This window comes from Lycorma delicatula, chromosome 7 (genome assembly GCF_047948215.1).
Source record: "Lycorma delicatula isolate Av1 chromosome 7, ASM4794821v1, whole genome shotgun sequence".
Taxonomy (NCBI): Eukaryota; Metazoa; Arthropoda; class Insecta; order Hemiptera; family Fulgoridae; genus Lycorma; species Lycorma delicatula.
In genome coordinates this window covers 89657185-89676707 of record NC_134461.1, presented here as the reverse complement: position 1 = coordinate 89676707, position 19523 = coordinate 89657185, and the positions used below count along the sequence as shown (strand labels likewise).

The 19523-nt window shown below is 28.3% G+C and overlaps 1 protein-coding gene across 6 annotated transcripts in view; it reads left to right on the top strand.

Moving 5' to 3' along the window:
- Nucleotides 1–19523, top strand: part of LOC142328487 (cytochrome P450 4C1-like) — a 93691-nt gene that overhangs the window by 57030 nt on the left and 17138 nt on the right. For all 6 annotated transcript variants that reach the window (XM_075372312.1, XM_075372313.1, XM_075372308.1 and 3 more), the window contains 4 exons: nt 5206–5290; nt 13130–13224; nt 13418–13486; nt 18713–18884. In XM_075372312.1, coding sequence (XP_075228427.1) covers nt 5206–5290; nt 13130–13224; nt 13418–13486; nt 18713–18884 — 421 coding nt within the window. The remainder of the gene's footprint in view (nt 1–5205; nt 5291–13129; nt 13225–13417; nt 13487–18712; nt 18885–19523) is intronic.

Here is a 19523-nt window from a genome sequence, read left to right as displayed (position 1 = left end):
ACAAATTGTTAGGGATGTAGGATGTAGAGGGAATACTGAAATGAAACGACTAGCACTAGATAGGGAATCTTGGAGAGCTGCATCAAACCAGTCAAATGACTGAAGACAAAAAAAAAACTTTCTTATTACATTCATTTTACATTAGATTTTCAGTTTGTCAAAAGGAACATGTAAGTCTGTTTATCATATACTACTACCTAATGTAGAGTCTGTTTAGTTGATGAACAGATTTCTTTTGTGAGTTAAATATTTTCAATTTTTTTTCCCTTTTTAATAACTATTTTTATAATCATTGTTTTTTATGTGTTTTAATTAATTATGCATGTGCAGTTAAAAGACTAAAACATCAACAGTTTAATATGACATACAGAGTGGATTGTGTTTGAAAAAGTAATAAAAAATTATAAACTACATCAAATTTGAAGAAAAATACAAATATTTAAAACTAGAAATTTGCGCTGCAGTTTTTGCATCAGTTTTGTTATTCTTTTCATTTTCTTCTTTTATTACTGTTAATAATTTCTACAAAATAAAGGACCTTAATGCTTAATTACTGTTCAAAAACACACAAACTCAGAATCCCATTTAGATCACCAGTTTCAAAAGAACATATTCACATTTTATATCTAAAATAATTAATTAAAATTAATTTATTATATAAATAATAGCTAAGAATTTATTGATAAAGAATAAAATTGATAAAGAATTGATTTTAGTATTGTTAATAATTTTTTTAACTGAAAACAATAGTAAATTGATTTTTTTTATGCTGCGAGTAGTAAGTATTTAAATATACTCATTGAGGATACTTTAAATGTAATAAAAAGAGAAGTTTCATAAAAGGAAAATGAAGCAGCAAATAATTTAATTTTAGTAATTCATACTATAAGCAAACAAAATTGTTTTACATTTTGTGGTAATCTTATTTTTTGTTTCATGAAAATTTGTCAATAAGGATGCAGCTTTTATATCTGAAACAGCTTTTATATCTGAAATTTTTATATATATTTTGAGAGTGAATTATATAATATAATTCATACACACTACATCCGTTTGTTGATAAGAAATGTAGATGGCATTAAAAATAAATGTTTAATCACTTTAAAAGAATAAAATTCAATTAAATTAAATAAATTCAAACAATATTAAGATAAAACAATAAATTAAAATTTGTTGTAGAAACTGTTACTAACATCAATTATTTTTGTTCAATTAAGTTTTTAACCATATAAAACATATTAATAAAAACAATTAAATTATTAATGGAGTTTTTAGATTTAGTTGTAATAGCACCTCCACAAAAAATTAAATCACCTTTGGTCACACAATAACAAAAAAAATATTAAACTAATAGCAAATCAAAATGTATATGATATTTTTATGGAAAATATAAATAAAAAGGTACTTAAAAATATATTACAAACAATTAGCTAAATCATTAGCTCTGAAAAAAAAAATTTGAAAATAAACCTTGAAATTATATTTTTAACTACATTAAAAAAAAAATTACTTTGTGTAAATTACATACACTAACTTTTTAAACACACACACACACACACACACACTGATACATTTTCTGATTATATATATATATATATATATATATATATGAGCATAATCAGAAAATGTATATATGTAGTTTTTTCTTGATGATTTAATTCACCACAGAAGCTTACAGAGAATATGTAGGTAAAATTAAATAAGGACTTAGGGCATAAAAAAGTAAAGAAACATATATTCAAATTATTGCTGATCATCTCATTACAAGTTGACATGTAATAAAAAATATAGAAAATAATTTAGAAATATTAGAAATAAATCCTAATAATAACAATAAAGTTGAATGTTTAAAAACTGTTATATATTAAATACAAAAATAAACACATTTACATTAGGATTGAACAGGTTGATAAAATTATTTAAACTGGGACAGCTGTTCTAACAGCTTTTACCTTTATGTTTGATTCAGTTGAAAAATATAACTATTAGTTTTTACATGTAACAATGGTAATACATTGTCTGATATAGTATTTAAAACGTATAATGAATCCATTTATTTGAAAAGCTTTTTTTATAGAATGATAAGTTCATATTAATTTTGCTATTTTGATGTATTCAAAAGCAATTTTTATTAAAAATTATGTATATATATTTTTGGAAGAAAAACATATTTTCATTTTTCATTTTTTTTTAGTATTATTTGATAAGTTTTTGATTCATGTTTGTATGGACTAAAAAAGTTATAGGTAAAAGTTATAGTTATAAGTTATAGTATCTACTCTTCAAATTTTCAAGTAAGTTGCAATGATTTAAAAGAGACAATCTGAAAATCAAAAAATAGATCTTGCTAGTTGCTGGACTGGTCTAGTGGTTAACTCGTGATTTAATAAAAATCAGTTGTTTAACAGCTTATTTTTTAAATCACAGATTCTGAGGTTCAAATCCTAGTAAAGGTTTGTTGTTTTTATATGGATTTGAATACTAGATAGTAGACCACCTGGCATACTTTGGTGGTTGGGGTTCAATTAACCATTTATCTCAGGAATGGTCAGTGTGAGAGTGTATAAGATTTCATCTCATGTCATACATATTATTCTCATCTCATTGGGCTTGGGGATTATTGTTCTCTAGTTGAACAGATTGTGATATACACATTAGGAAAAATAAAGCAAATAAAAAATCCAGAATCAAAAATATGTAACAAAAGTTTTTATAAACTAAGAATAAATATCGATGTATCATTTTACAAAAGCCCCTTATATCAGATCATCAGTAAGTAATGCAATCAAAACTTCTTCACTTTAAAAAAATAAAAATCACACATTTGTTTGACAGTTGTCATTATGCATGTAGCAAGCAGTTGACTTTTATACATTGCCAGAGGTTGTTTACAATACAAATGATATGAATATTTTAAATAAAATTTATTTTACCAGCAAGGCATGATGTTAATTAAGTCTTTGTGGTAGATATGTAAATAGTCACAGTAGAAGAATCTGTAGTTCTGAGACCCTATTTTCAACCTTATATCAACAAAAAGCTATTTAGCAGATCAAGTTTTTAACGCAGATGAAACAGGCTTATGTTGGAAGAGGATGCCTTCACAAACCTTCCTATCAGAAAAGGAAAAGTCTGCTCCAGGTTTTAAAAATCTAAAGATTGTCTGACAGTCCTGCTTGCTGCAATGCTACGTGACCTCATGTTGAAACCTGAAAGTCATATAGCCATACAGCTTATTTTAATAGTAGCTCTTATGTAAATGAAAGTACTGAAGATGAAACAATTTTTTTTAATTCCCATCACTTATTTTTAAAAAAAATTAAAGTGTTAGTTTACAAGAGATTATACTATGTAGTTTTATTAAAAAAAGGAATAAATAAAACAGAAATAAGTTCAATTAGTAAAATTGAATTTAACGATAAAAATCTAGGGTTACACTTACAAAGTAATAAGTGCAGTATTACGTCATGGATCTTCAATTTGTTAAGGGCATTAAAAAACAAAAAATATGGTATGAAGTGAATGATACCATATTTTTCCAATATGAAAAAAAATTGAATAATCATAAGAATTGTATTATTTCTGTAAATGTGATATGTATTATTTGTTGTTTAATAAATGAAATCAGGCCAGTAAAAGTTTAGCAAAAAAGGTTTCTATTCTTTGTATGGAACTCTTAAACATTGTTTATTATCTATTATTGTATATCTGTTGTCTATTACATATATTTAACATGTATTTTTTTTTAAACAAAATTCTAATTTAATAACAGATTTTGATAATAGAAATGTAGTGTCTTACCATTTTTGATATCAGTACCATTTTGTTAAAAACAGTTTTATTTATATTACAGAAATTTTTGTTTCTGAGTGAAAGAAATGATATGTGCAAGACTCTTACCGTATGGTTTATAATTTCACTGTAATTTTTTTGGATTGTTTTTACTGTATGTACTGAACTTGAGAAAACGACATAAGTAGCCCATGTGCTAATTACTGCGGTTTGCAGATGGGTATTTTTTTATCATCATAATTAGGCTACAGTTAAAATAAACATTTTCACAAAAATATATCCATGATGTAGGCATAGTGTAAATTTATTATGTTCTACTATTATTAAATATTATTTAATAAATTATCCCACTGTCCTGATAACCTCTTTCCAAATACGGATGAAAATATTGTTTCAAATGATAAAAGTAATACAGTAGTAAAACATTTGTTAAGTATTGTTCTAAATGTTAATCTTTTTTGCTAGTAAAATTCACTCTAGAAATTTGGATGAGACAACTTGAATGGCAAACCTGTGAATAGCAAGGGATTACTTTTTTTTTCAGTTTTATATGATATTTTGTACATAAAATTCATGATTTACTACTTGAAATCAATTTTGTATATAACTAAGATTAGATTCTATTTTTTCAGAGGAAAGAGAAGTAAATTATAGAATTCATTTCTTTAATTGTAGCATAGGTCTCGTAGTATTGGTGAAAATTTGAAAAAAATTTCTCAATTGATGTAAAGTAAGTGATTTCTCCTAGGTAATTATTAAAAAAGGTAAAATTATTAAAAAAGGTAAAACCATCAGTTTGGTGCGATTTACGATGTACAGAATTGTTGCAGTTAGAACCTAAACAAGGTAGAAATTTTTACAGCTCATAACACTGCTAAGTAACAACAATAGTTCTATCAATGACTCACAGATGGTGTTAAAAGAGGTGAAAGCTTACATGACACGGTCAGTAGAAATACAATACAGAACAATGGGGACTTGGAACACATGAAAATTACATGTATTAAATACTATATTATGGATAATGTGTTAAGAACTTTAATTAAATAGGATTAGGATTACAAATATAAGATAATTTCCTATTACTCCATGTTCATTATGAGCATTAAACGAAAATAAAAGGTTTAGAATGCTATCCATTTTTTTTTTATGAGATATATAATATGAAGAAAACTGTTTCTTCTTATTGATGAAAGTTGAAAAATAAATGCATACTATTACCATAACTGTTGTTAAATCATTGGTAATAATAGTAATAATAATATAAATATATCAAGAAGTTGCAATATAATCTATTAACTGATATCTAATACTTTTAATTAGACAATTTTTAATCAGTAATTAAAAGTTATTCTCGTAAGAGCTGACCAAAAAATATTGGTAAATTGTTTTTAATTCATTTTATATTTTCAGTTAATTGACAATAAAAGGAAGCAAAGGGCAGAAGGAAAAGTAGTAGAAAATGAAAAGGAAAGTGATGAGACTTCATTTGCATATGGTGAGTTAGTAATATCTTATGCTGCTTATTTAACCCATAGCTTTTTTCTTCTTGAATATTGGAATATTTACACATTAAGGAATTTGAATGGCTAAATTGAAATGCAGAAATGCTACCTGACAAAAAGTGTTTTCCAGTAACTTTTATGTATATATTTTTATTTCACTGATAATTCTCAAAATAAACTTGTATAAGATGTAACAGTTTGCCAAATAAAGAAAGCACTTAAACTTTGACTGCAGTAATTTCTCAGTAAACCTTTGCAAAAAAAGTACTATGTATACCAAACCAAGATTTGTTCAATTCTATTACGGCAAGTCAAAAATTATTTATACTTTTGCCATAACACACCTTCAGGGTTGTCATATTGCCTTCTGCGTATGTGTACTTAAAGTTGGTATGACTGTGGTCACATGTGAGAAATTTGATCTTGTTCATGTCTTCTGGCTATTACACTGTATCCACTAGAAGTTTGTACTAAGGAGGAACAATGAGCAGTGAATCAATTTCTCTGGTCAGAGGGTGTAAAAGGGACTGAAATTCATCATAGACGTTTATCACAATATGGGGACAATGCTTGTATCACAGTAAAGTGTTTTTCGTAGATTAGAAAATTTAAAAGTAGCCGGGTGAGTGACGCACGAAGAGGGAGCAAGGACGCCTGTCAATCTAGATTGACAGGCATCCTGCTCTAGACAATTTAGAGGTCAGAAATTATATTTACAAAAAATTTGCAAATGTTGTGTTACCCATGTTTTCTTCAAGAATGTGAAATGCACATTTATTGTGGTTTGAATAAGTTCTTTATAAATAAATATAAAAAGAAGAAACCAGTTTTGGTTTGATATGTATTATCTTTTTTATGATGTTTTATTGAGAAATTATTGCAATCTAAGTTCAGGAGCGTTCTTTCATTTGTCAAACTACAGTAGTGTCTTAACTGTAAAAATTTTTAAGTTCTTTGCATTTAAATTTAAGAATTAAATTATTCTAATTAAATTAGCATTTATCCTGGAATACAGCACCTGATAAATTATTTAGAAAACAGTTAAAGTGAGAAGTTTGAATTCAAATCATCTGACATAAATTTTTAATGTCTTCCTAGGCTTCTCCTTTGCCAGAGACTCAGTAGAACTATATATTTTCTGAATATTGAATGAAACATTTTTTTAAAATTTACTTGGTGTTATATGTATATACCTGACATTACTACTCCTAGTGTCTTTGACATTTTTTTTGTCCAGTAGTAAATAAATATGATGCTTTTCCCAGTGTGTAGTTGCCAAAATATGTAGTAGTCATGCCACTTAAAATTAAATAATGAGATATAAATGCTATCAATTATTCATCGGATAAAGCCTCTCATTTTAAAGAAGTTTTAAGTACATTTGAAATGAAAAGTTGTTAGGAATTATTTTAGTAATAATATTTTTAAGGCATTGAGTGTGTATGTAAAGGAATTATTTACATAATATTAACAGTATTATATAGTTATGAATAAAAAAACTGAAATTTTATTTAACTACAGGAATTCCATAACATTTATAAAGAATTTGCATAAATCACAAAACTAGAAATAATGCGTTAGCCAAGTTTGTGAAAGTATTGATCAAGTAACAACTTAAATTGCTGTTACTTGAATTCTATGAATTGCAGAATTCATAGAATCTAGGGCTACATTATTGTCAGACATTTCTTGTGAAGTGATAGATAAAGAATCTTTGAAGGTAAATGTAAAATAAATAGTGGGAGATGCTGACCAACAGTCAATACTCTTTGTGAGCTTGTAAACTAGAACAGAATTATTCTTTTGCTTTACAAACATGACTTGGCTTGCAGGTTCCACAAAGCTTTACCTGAGCAGTTCAAGTGAGAGATTTTAAACTGTCAATAAAGTGCCTATTATCATCAAGAATGCCTGGATAAATATGCAGCTCTTTGAAATCAATAACAAACTCATGAAGGAATTAATAACTAACTGATATTCTAACTATGGGGTTTTTGTAAAAGGTTCTGCAGAAAATGGTATTACAATATAATCTCTGAATATGGGGTCTCCGAGTAGAAAAGTAAAGTAATCTATCTTGTAAGAAGGTAATCGTGAAATAACCTTCATATTTACTATTAAAGAACAATATTTTGATTAAAATCCATATATAATTTCAAGAATTAATGCAGAATAGAAAGAATGAATAATTTCTCAGATTGAGTTATTTGTTAAATATTTATTACCAGTCGTTAATAAATAATAGGAATGTACAGTAGCTACCATGTATTGGTGAGCTTGGATGATCAGCCCACATGTTACTGCTATACTGTTCTCTGAAATGTTGGCACACCAAGATTAGTCATCTCTTTAGTATAAATATGATGCATGATATGTTGGGTAGTAATTGTCACCACTTCAAGCTCACCATTACTTAGCGGCGACTGTACATGAATACTGAATTCAGTATGAATTCATATGGTGATGTATGGAACACCAATTTGTTAAACCTGGTTTGACCATTGTTAACCTTACTTCACACACTGTTCAATTTTTAAAAACTACTACCTTGAATATAGAGTGATAAGGGTTTAAAAGGTGGGTTTTTCATTTGCTCAGGATCCATCTTCTTCTTTTTCTTTTTTAATTTATTTTTTGTTTCATATTTTACAGCTTTTACAAATTGACATATTCGTAGTACTTTTTTGTAATAATTTTTCATAATTTCTTTTCAATAAGTCTAATCTTAAAAGTGAAAAACATTATTTCTTATTTTGAACAAATTCATTTCAGATACCAATTGGAAATAGTTCTTAATTTTTTTTAAACTAAAAATTAAAAATAACATGTTTTTAAGTTTTAATTTTTGGAGTTCAGTAGTAATTAAAAAAAAAAACCTACGAATTATTCACACTTTTGGTATAAATTTCAAGATTTAAAAAAATAGAAAAAAATGTTATTTTTACTTTCTAATGCGGTTTTTTGTTTGTGTAATTTTTTTATTTAATTATTATTTTTCATTGGAATATTTAGTTTTTTTTAATTTAAAACTTAGGCTTAGAAAAACCACTGCTCATATGAAAAAAATAAGTTTGCAAGAAATACAAATGCAAGGAACTTCATCTTGATATAAATAAGAAAAGAAATAAAGAGAAGCATGTGAAAAGACTGTATGTTTTATATTCTTAGTTTTTCTTTTTTAAGTTTTCATATGAAGATACTGTGGATGTCAGAATAACATCAGACTTTGTTTCATTTCACTATATAATTTTTTTCTTTATTAAAAATCTTCCACTAAAGCTGAAAAATTATGAACTACTAGAGGAACTTCCTCTTAAAAAAAAAAAAGAAAAAAGTGATTCTTGTTCTTTTAGTGAAAATAAAAAGGTAAAGCCTTGGGCATACAAAAAATTTATAATCAAATTGAGAACATTTTATTTTGGAAAGTCAGTTAATATTAAAAACTGTGTTTAAATAAAAGTCCTCTTTTATTATGAGTATAATGATTTCTGAATTTTCCCTGTTTTTTATGTATATATATATATTAAATTTTTTTTATTCTTTATTCTTAAGTTAAAGTACCACATATAAAATGAAGAAACATGAAAGTGATTATCTTAACAGAAATTAGAGAAGCAACAGGGAAAAATCATTGTTAAAAGACAGGACAGCTTGCAGTTTTTTTAATTTAATTTACTTGATTTATTATTTTTGTGCGTTTATTAATTACGTATTGAAATAATTTCCAAGAGACCATATTAGTAAATCATATTTCTAGTAGCCTATCTCCAGTGACAACAATGGAAATATATTATTCTTATAACTAACTGAAACAGCTTGAAAAATCATGTACGTAGCCAATTTTTTTAACTAAAACAATTTGCATAAGCCAGTTCAACAATTGCAATATTAGGCGTGGAAAAGGTAGCAGATGTTGAACCAATACTTTGATATTTTTTTAATAAATTTTCATAGATTAAACTAGTAAGGAAATATACTTGTAACTACTAAGGAGTAAATAGTAAGAAAGTAAATTAGTCAGGAATGTTCAAGCCATCAAAAAACTACATTTTGTGTTTATTGTTCCAATAAATATATTTTTACTGTTCAAAGGCTATTAGAAATATGATCTTCACATGTTCCTTGGTTACTTATTTCAATATGTAATTAACCTGGGATCACTTGCTTGTCTGAAAATGACGTGGTTACTCGTGCGTTAGATTTTAACATTGGTGTATACCTGAATAAAACTAGATTTTTTCTCAAACCACAATTTTTAATGGCAACAAGTTTTTATTGTTTTAAAAATGATAAATTGATTATATAGTAGAGTACTTACTTATATTTATAAATATAAATGAAATAGTATACTAAAAAATTTATTAAATTTGAAATTTTAAAGAACATTTCAAAATAACATAATTGTGTTCTTATAATCATGAAAAAAAGGGATTACTAAAATTTTATGACATCTAAAAACTATAACTATAATAAAATACATAATTATTGTATATTTAAATATTTAGTTCCTTGACTGAATCAATATTTCAATATATTGTGAATTTATTTTGAATGTACTTTTTTTATTTCATTAATTTTCTACGTGGTCATTACACTTGGAACAGGTCAGAACAGTCTTTGCTGTGTGCTCTTTACGTATAGGGGATGAACAGGTGCCACACTGATATTGAATAAATCAGTTTTTGCACAAGGGGCAGTAGACACAGTGTGGCCTCCCATGTAGTCGCTGAGGGCTTGGTGGCGGTGGGGGAAGTTGTGCTACCTAGTGTATTTTTTGCTTGAGGCTCACATGAAGGTTTAGGATGGCTGCCATTCCCAGAGGTGTGCCTACATCAGGGATTTTGCCAGCTGGGTGAGGTAACTCCTTCTTGACATGGCTTGTTGTGTGTTTGATCCAAACACTCCCAGAGAGTTTATAGCACCAATGTTCAACAGGGAGAAGAACAAAGTTAGAGGCCATCGGTTACTGATTCTAGAAATCAAATTTACTTTTCAAGCGATCCACAACGTTCACACCTCCCTTTGGGGAATTATAAAATGTTATAACTTCTGGTTTCAAATCTCCTTAATTTACATCAATGGCGTCATCTTCATGCATTGTTGAAAGTAGGAGAACGTATTTGCCTTTCTTGGGGACGTATAAAGTCAGTAGACATTTCTTGAGGTGTTTTCCAAATTCAAACATAGAGGATTTCTGAGGATGATCCCTAATAACAGTGAGTTCAATTGGGATTTGAGGTTTGTTCTTGCGAATCGTACCTAAAAGTCTATGATTTAGAAATAAATCATTTGCAAGAGGGACATTAGTAATGTACTTGTTCATAGTTACATTACACTCTGTATTGTCTATGTGTTCAATAAGATATTTCACTACACTGCTGGCATCATTTTGAATAAAATACGGTCCTTGAGCTTGTTGCCCAGCATATATTTCCAGTTTATTTGTATAATAAATACAGGTATCTACAAGTGTGTATACTTTTATTCCATACTTTGCTGGTTTATTTGCGATATAAACCCAAAATTTACAGTGACCATGAAATGCTTCCAGCATTTTGTCGATAGTGGCATATTCACTTACAGAATAACCTTCTTCACATTTTTGAACGAACTTTTAAAAAGCTGCCGAATTGGAGCTAAGTTATCAATAAGTTTTCTAGGAGCTCTGGTATTGTTTTCATCAAACCGTATAGCTTGAACCAATGTTTGAAATCGTCTCTTTGATAGTATAGCCAGAAAATTTCTGGACATGTTCCATCAATGCTCCATAACTTGTCAATATTTAGATGACTAGCTTTTTTAACACCAGCTAAATAAATAATGCCCAAGAAAGCCTTCAATTCAATTATATTGGTTTGTGGTACATCCCTGATGCTACATCCATATGAGTGACTCATTAGCAACAATTGCTGGTTCATACAGCAGACAATATCTTCAATTATGTCATTTGGAAAATAAAAACATAATTATATTTTTTCCTATAGCCACATTTGTTATGCCTGGCAATCTAGTAACTATATTTCTCTAGTGGTCGGGGTAAGTGCTGATGATGCTGGATTGTGCACATACCAATTACTTATGCCATCCTTAGCATGCTAGATCAGAGCGCTGATGCAACTATACGCTCCTTGATTTGAGCTTGCACTTGCTGCTTATTGATGTGACAAGACGTTAGCAGGCTGCAGATCATTTTCTTCATCTGACTCTCCTAATCTGTGTTTTGTTCCTGATGTTCGAGCTCAGCATACGTGTCAGATAAAACTTCAGATAAAGACTCAACAGCAACGTCTGCTTCGTCATCAGTCTCACCTTGTGTGGACTCATCCTCTTCCAACCATGCCAGAATATGAAAGTCATTATCCTGTTCTATTATTCTTACATGAAAACCAAACAATCAGATTCCAATATATTTAATAAAAAATAAATATAAATAAATAATAAATACTCAATAAAACTGTGTCACAAATTATAAAAGTCACCAGAAAACTTATATGTAATCACTTGTGTGTTAGATATTTTCTAACAACTAGACTGATGTGATCACTCACACATTAGATTCCAACTAACGGACAATGCACACCCCACTCCTGGACCTTCAGGACCCCACCCAAAGGTCCCACACCTCAATGTCCAACATCAACACCTGCATAAAAATGTCCTGCCGAGGCAATGACGAAGTTTCAGGTTCATACTTAATGTAATAAAGTTTTTATTACAGAAAGTATTCAAAATGTTAAATTTTATCTAATGGGTGAGTAATCCCGGATTAATAAATATAAAAAAATAATAAATCAAGTAAATTATAAAACTGCAAGCCATCTTTAAATACTGGTTTTCTCTAGTTTGCTATTAGGTAATACTGTTTTGCTTCTGTATTGTTTTTACTGTTATGCTATTAACTGTCATAACTTTTCTTTAAATGTTACTGAAGTTTTATTTTTGCATTAATTAAATTATACATTTCAGTTCGTAAATATAATTAATTATATAGCAAATATAGTTATAATTACTACTTTAATTAATTTTTTATTGCTGATTTTACAACAAAAATTGATTGTTCAATAGTTACCTTACTATTTTAATACCAGTTAGTCTTGGTTGATCTTTCTTTTCTTTTTCTATTTAGCCTCTGGAATCATAAGGTATTACTTCAAAGGATGAGTGAGGATTATATGTATGAATGTAAATGAAGTATAGTCTTTTACAGTCTCAGGTCGACCATTCCTGAGATGTATGGTTAATTGAAACCCAACTACCAAAGAACACCAGTATCCACGATCTAGTATTAAAATTTGTATAACAATAACTGCCTTTACTAGGATTTGAACCTTAGAACTCTCTTCACTTCAAAATCAGCCGATTTGCAATGATGAGTTTAACCACTAGACTAACCCAGTGGGTAGTCTTGGTTGATCTGATTAATGGTAAAGATCTAATAGATTGATCATCTTTCAGCTACCACTTTTATCTTTCTCACCTTTTACAATATATATATATATATATATATATATATATAAAACATATTATTGATCATAATTAAAGGAAAAGCTAGTTTATTTAAATAATATATTCTGAGATATATTTTCTTAAGATTGTATACTTAATTATAATTTTCACTGACTAATATTGTAATTAAAACAAACTAGTAGTCATTTTAAAAAAAAGTATGCAGAATGCTGCATATTCTGGTTATTATACTTGATGTATTAAAATATTCTCTTAATGTTTTTTTTTTTTGTTTTTATTGTGATGTTTAAAAATTAATAAAGCTACTTTTAAAGACATTGTAAAATGTTACTGTAATGTGTAAGTTATGGTTTTTATTTTTTTAGGTCAAAAGAAAAAAGCTGCATTTCTTGATTTACTCATTGATTACGATTTGACTGATGAGGAAATATTGAATCAAGTTAATACATTTATGTTTGCTGTAAGTTATTCTTTTCATTTGGTTTATCTCAGAAATACATTCATATAGTAAGAAATTGTTTCATATTTCATGTTGGGCATAGCAGGATTTTGGGCCACTGAAGCATCTCCTTTAAGCATAATTTTTATGTACTACATGTCTTGACTAATTTTGAATCCTAAATTTTGTACAATATAATTATTTTTTGTTTTAGGGCCACGATACTACTACTTCTGCCATAAGTTTTACTATCTATTGCCTCATGAAATATCCAGAAGTGCAGGTAAGATAGTTTTTGTAGTTTTCCTCATTATTTAAAAATTTATTTTGTCATCAAAATACTATATAACTTTCTTCTATTATTTATTTAAGGTTTTCATTTCCACTTGCTTTAGAATCACATTAGTGTGGAGTGGTACCTTTTGCACTTGGTGTACAGCCGTGACACTTGTTTTTTTTCAGTATCATTGTAATAAAATAGCTTACTTTCATTTGTTCTTTTTTTTAAACTAACAGCAAATTTATGAACAAGTTTTTTTAGTATAGTCTGTTCTGAAATAAAAACAAAACTAGAAACCAAAATATATAAATAGTAATTAAATCATTTTTATCAATCTAATAAAGGCTCAGAGGCTCAGCTTACAGCAGTATAGTAATACAGTCTTACACTACAGTAATGATAAAATTGAAATAAATTAATTGTATATGAAGCATCTCCGGAAAATTAATACTACTTTATTTTTAAAAAAACACATAACATTCAACAGAATAATTTTATTATTATATAGAATGACATACCTTTAACTGTTTTTCTACATAATTTCCACCCTTATTAAGGCATTTTTCATATCTTCTCAGTTGTTCATTCCTTCCTCAAAGAATACCATTACCAGTAAAAATAATCACCGTTTTACAATATTTTTCACATCGACATCATAATTATAGTGCTGAACAAGGGATCGCTTGATTACTTAATATGGAGAAACAAGTTGATTACTCAACACTAAGTAAGGATTATAAAATGGGTGCTTCAATTGGTCCCAGCCAAATTGTACTTTAAGTTTCAACGACAAATTGTACAACCATTATTGTGAAGCAACAAAACCCCATTCCACTTGACTTTCCTCTTGTTTTGGATTATGCAGCATAGTCTTTCTTGAGTTTATCTTAGTAAAGAAAAGCATTTACAGCCTCATCTCTCGGCAAAAAGTCAACCAACAAATTTTCCTTTCTTATCCCAGAAGCAGTGCATATGATTTTTCATATTGAAATTCTGGTTTTTGTAGATTTTCCAGAATATCTGCGATCAGTAAAAAGCGCATACAACTGAGACATGCTCATCAACAAAGTGAAGTCAACAGTGGTTAAAAAACTCTCTGGATCTCAGTGCAAAGACATCATTCTTCTACATGATAACATCTGGCCTTACACAGCTCAGGTAACTGGAGAAACCATCAAAAAATTGGATTGGGAAGTAGTACCTCACACCATTCACTCCTGACTTAGTCCCATTGGATCTCACTCAAGGACTTGTTTGGTCCAATCAAGGAGATGCTATGTGCTAAGAAGTTTATGGCAATGATGACATAAAAGAAAAAGTGCTAAATTGGTTTTAATATCAAAATAAAGATTTATTTTATATAAAAAATATAGTATCCACTTACCAACAATTGTAGTATTATATTAATTATCCAAACACTTTCGGATTATTCCTTCATCTTCAGGGATTATTGATTAATTATGAATTTTATCGTTGTACTTTTATCGTTGTAGATTTATTATAAGTAAAAATTAAAACGAATATAAAAATTAAAATTATTATGTTCATAACAGTTGATTGTCAAATGTTAAAATAAGTCATGCGATAAAAGAAAACGTCTTATCAGTAAGATGTTCACAACATTTATGAAGTACAAATTAAATCAGTTAGCCAACCTAATAATTATTAGTATTGTATAATTTGATGATCATCATCAGTGTTGTAATGATTACCTTTGAAATCCCTCTTCAGATGAGAGAAGAAGTGGAAGTTGTATGGAGCCAAATTCGGCAAGTATGACGGATGCGGAATAGGTTCAAACTTCATCTTGCGGAGAGCCATCAGAGAGTTTGTGCAATACCCATCGTGTACATATTTTATGGTAACCCAATTGCTCAATAATATGACCTACTCATTCTTTAGACATGCCTAACTGAATAGCGATGTATTGCTGGGTGATTCGCAGGTCTCTTTAAAGCAGATTGTTCAACTCCTTTCAATGTTTCTCATCAGCCACTGCGAGGTGCATCCTCAGTTGTTGCTTACCAGTTTCACATTCACAAAATTTCAATGTCCACCTATTCACAGTACTCCTGTCAACAGTTTCACTACTGTAAACTGCTTTTAAACGATGAAAAATATTTGTAGGATTCACATTTTCTGCTGTTAAAAATTCAATCACTGCATGCTGTTTTAACCATGTTGACGTATTTGCTGTACTTGACTCTAGTTTAACTGCTACTGAAAACAAACCGGTAAACAGATTTCAACAGATTTTTTTAAATGTTTATATATAATTTAATAGTTGTACAAGGAAGTCATGTATGTGGTGTCCACATCAGATGTTTTTTTAATTAGTATTATTTAAAAATTCATTAACAGACTAATATTGTTTCTATAAAATAAATCTTTTAATTGCTCTTTAAACAAATTTATAGAACGATTTTTTAAATGTTTCAGCAGTTTATTAAAATGACAATGTAAGAATAATATTTATGCTTTCACTTATCCTTTCTCGTAAATTGAAGTATTGTGTGGAATTATATGACAACAGTTCTGTTGTCCAACCCACCGAGTTGGTCTAATGGTGAACATATCTTCCCAAATCAGCTGATTTGGAAGTCGAGAGTTCCAATGTTCAAGTCCTAGTATAGGTAGTTACTTTTATACGGATTTGAATACTAGATTGTGGATACCGGTGTTCTTTAGTGGTTGGGTTTCAATTAACCACACATCTCAGGAATGGTTAAACTGAGACTGTACAAAACTACACTTCATTTACACTCATACATATCATCTTCTGAAGTAATGCCTGAACGGTAATTCCCAGAGGCTAAACAGGAAAAAAGAAAAGAAAAGTTCTGTTGTCTGGTTTTTTTAAGAATAAGTGATCATTCTTTTTAACAAAGATTGCCCATTCATAAATATAAACAAAAGGAAAAATTAACTTAATTTTCTAAATATAGATCTACACAATTCATAGCCCCAGATAATGATAAAACAGGCAATTTTTTATGTCTTAAAAACTTGTTCTAACTTTTTGAGGTAACCCGAGAGGTGAGATTAACATTATATGAATAGAATTTTAACTACTTAAAACTGTGTTAACAATTTGATTATAAACATCACTGCTTACATATAACTTCTCAACTGATGGTTTCAACATATCTCTCTGATCATGAAGGAATCATTGAATCACTGATTGATCTTAATAATAGCAAAATTCTTTATCATCTCCAAAAGAAAAAAATTGCAATAAACAGAAGAAAAGTTCAAACACTGACTTACTGGTGTCTTGTCTTGAAGTAATGTTCTTAATATTAATGATTTAGAGAAAAAGGTATAATGCTTTTCATGATGTTTTATTATACTTTTTAATAAGGCTTGTCCATTAAAAATGTTTAAAATATTCATTACATTAAGGGTATTTGGTATTTAAGAGAACTGTAAACTGAAAGTGATGACCTGAGACAATTTAATCGTGATTTTAAATTGGCTAACATTTTCTTAAATGGAATTAATGTCACAAAAGATATTTTTTGAAAGAAATCAAATTAGAATAGCAGATTTCTGAGCAATAAAATTGTTAGTTTTTTAATAGTGATACCAGGAATGTTTGGAATACCAAATCATTTTCTTGTTGTCTAATGTGTTTTAAGGTATCATCTATTAATTTTTTCCTAGAAAATATGTCTTGTTTTTTTAAAATACATCCTTAATTAATAGATACATTGTAATATGTATACATGTTGATTTATTAGAAAAGAATTAGTATAAAAAACCTTAATAATTTTATAAATTTTCAAAATATTATAAAAATGGCTGGTGTTTAGACCAAAAAACGTCTCATTTGCACACTGTTGTGTTTTTAAGACAAACATTTTAAATTAAATTAAAATTTGTATAGTATATGATGATTCAGTTTGTAGTTATAGTTGTAAACCCAAAATTCATGACTTTAGGGTTTTCATTCACTAATTTCATGAAATCAAATAAAGGTAGATAGTGTATATTTGTTTATTGTTTATTTGTATGTTTTAAGTGCCAAAATCAAATAGTTGTAGACAACCTGACATAAGGCAAATCACTTCTAAAAACAGCATAGCCATTCTCAAGAATAACAAGTTTCCAAGCTTATGATAATTTGGGAAGAAGTAGTTTTTCATTGCCTTCACTGAACTGAATACTTTTGGGTATCCCACATGGAAAGCCCTTTAAAAAGAAGGGGCTACATTCATGTAAATATCAACACTGGTTACACACTTCACTACATTTACCACAATGAATATCATTACTCTGAGAAAGTAACTCTGTCTGGTGTCCTTAACTTTCATCATAGAAAGGTGGGAAAGATAATCTGAAGCATCAAATTTTTGTATTCCTTTCTATAAGACACATTATAGTGATTAGCACAATAACTTATAGATTAGCTGGTAGTGAAAGCAATTTTTCACCTTTCATATATTCACCTTCCTTGTTAAAAAAACTGTGGTTGCCCAGAACAATTTTGAAGTATAACTATACTTATATAGTACACAAAAAACCACTTACCAATAATTGAAACTGATGTGTACAAGCACTTTCAGAATTAAATTCCATCTTCAGGAACTCTCATATTCATCCCATTTATAATATTAATTAAAAGTTCACATGTAAAATTATAATAAAAACATGATATTTGCTTAAAACATAACAGTTGGTCGTCATATGTTTTAAAATTGTGTCAACGTAAAGTTCCTGTCAATTTGGTGGTCTCAACTGTTGTCTCTGTAATCTATACTGATTATGAATTATTATCTATGCTGATTATGTTACAAATCCAAATCTATTACTCTTTAGTAGTAATAGACTAAAGAGCTTTTGTTATAACTCCATGTTTATTACTCTTTTGACTCGAATACTATATAAAGTATGTGTTAGTATTATTTTCTGTTGGGAGCAATAGCCTACAAAAAAAACTATAATTTACAAAATATAATTTAGAAAGTGAAAATTATTTACTTCTAAATTAGAATCATTATTATAGTTATCTATAACTTTATATATATATATTATAGTTATTTATAACAAAAAAAAAAATCAAGTGACCATTATTATATAATTATTATCAAGTAATTAGTATATTTATTGAATTGTTATTGTGTAAATATAACTTATAAAGGATAATAAGTTGGTTTTATATAATGTAACAATTTAATAGTTAGAATATTACAATTTTAAATACATTACTTAGATATTTTTTAATTTTAGGAAAAGGTGCTTAATGAACAGAAAGAGATACTTGGTGATTCAAATAGGCCTCCTGGATTGCAAGATTTAAAATCAATGAAGTATCTAGAACATGTTGTTGAGGAAACTTTGAGGTTATATCCTTCTGTTCCATATATTGGTCGGCAAATGACTGAAGATTTTCAATTAACACGTATGTTCTCTGTTGTATATTTATTTGTGTCTTACTTATTTATTTAAAAATGTACACTTAAATAAATTAATTTTATTTTCATTTTGATTTTATTTATAAAAATGTTCATTGATTCAGTGATGATTGAAAAATAGTAAATACTATTTATAAAAATGGGGAAAAGTTAGATTGTGTGTGTGGTTCTGAATATTGACTAGTTTCTGAACTAGTGTTGTAGATGACATATTGTAATGTGTTGTAAGTCTTAGCATGACTGGATATACAGTATTTCACCTAATATCAAAGATACACTAACCTGTTTCATTTCTCAGCATCCTGTTTCTTTTTTAAAGGTTGCATAGTGTATATAATTTCTTCTAGGTTTCTAACTGCATAGAAATCTCAGGTTATTAGTTGATGTAACAGATAAGAAAGCTTGTAATCCATCCTGATTATATTTGCTTTATAAAATTCAGTTGAAGGTAGTTTGGCAGTAAGAGTGCTTATTAATTATTAACAATAAACTGCAACAGATTCAAAATATTGTATTTCTTTGGAAATTATCAGACTGCAACAGCCACTGTAATTAAATTTTCCTTTGGGAGTTGTACTTGGCTGAAAAACCCAATTTTGGTTTATTTTTTTTTCTGTTTTGGGGTC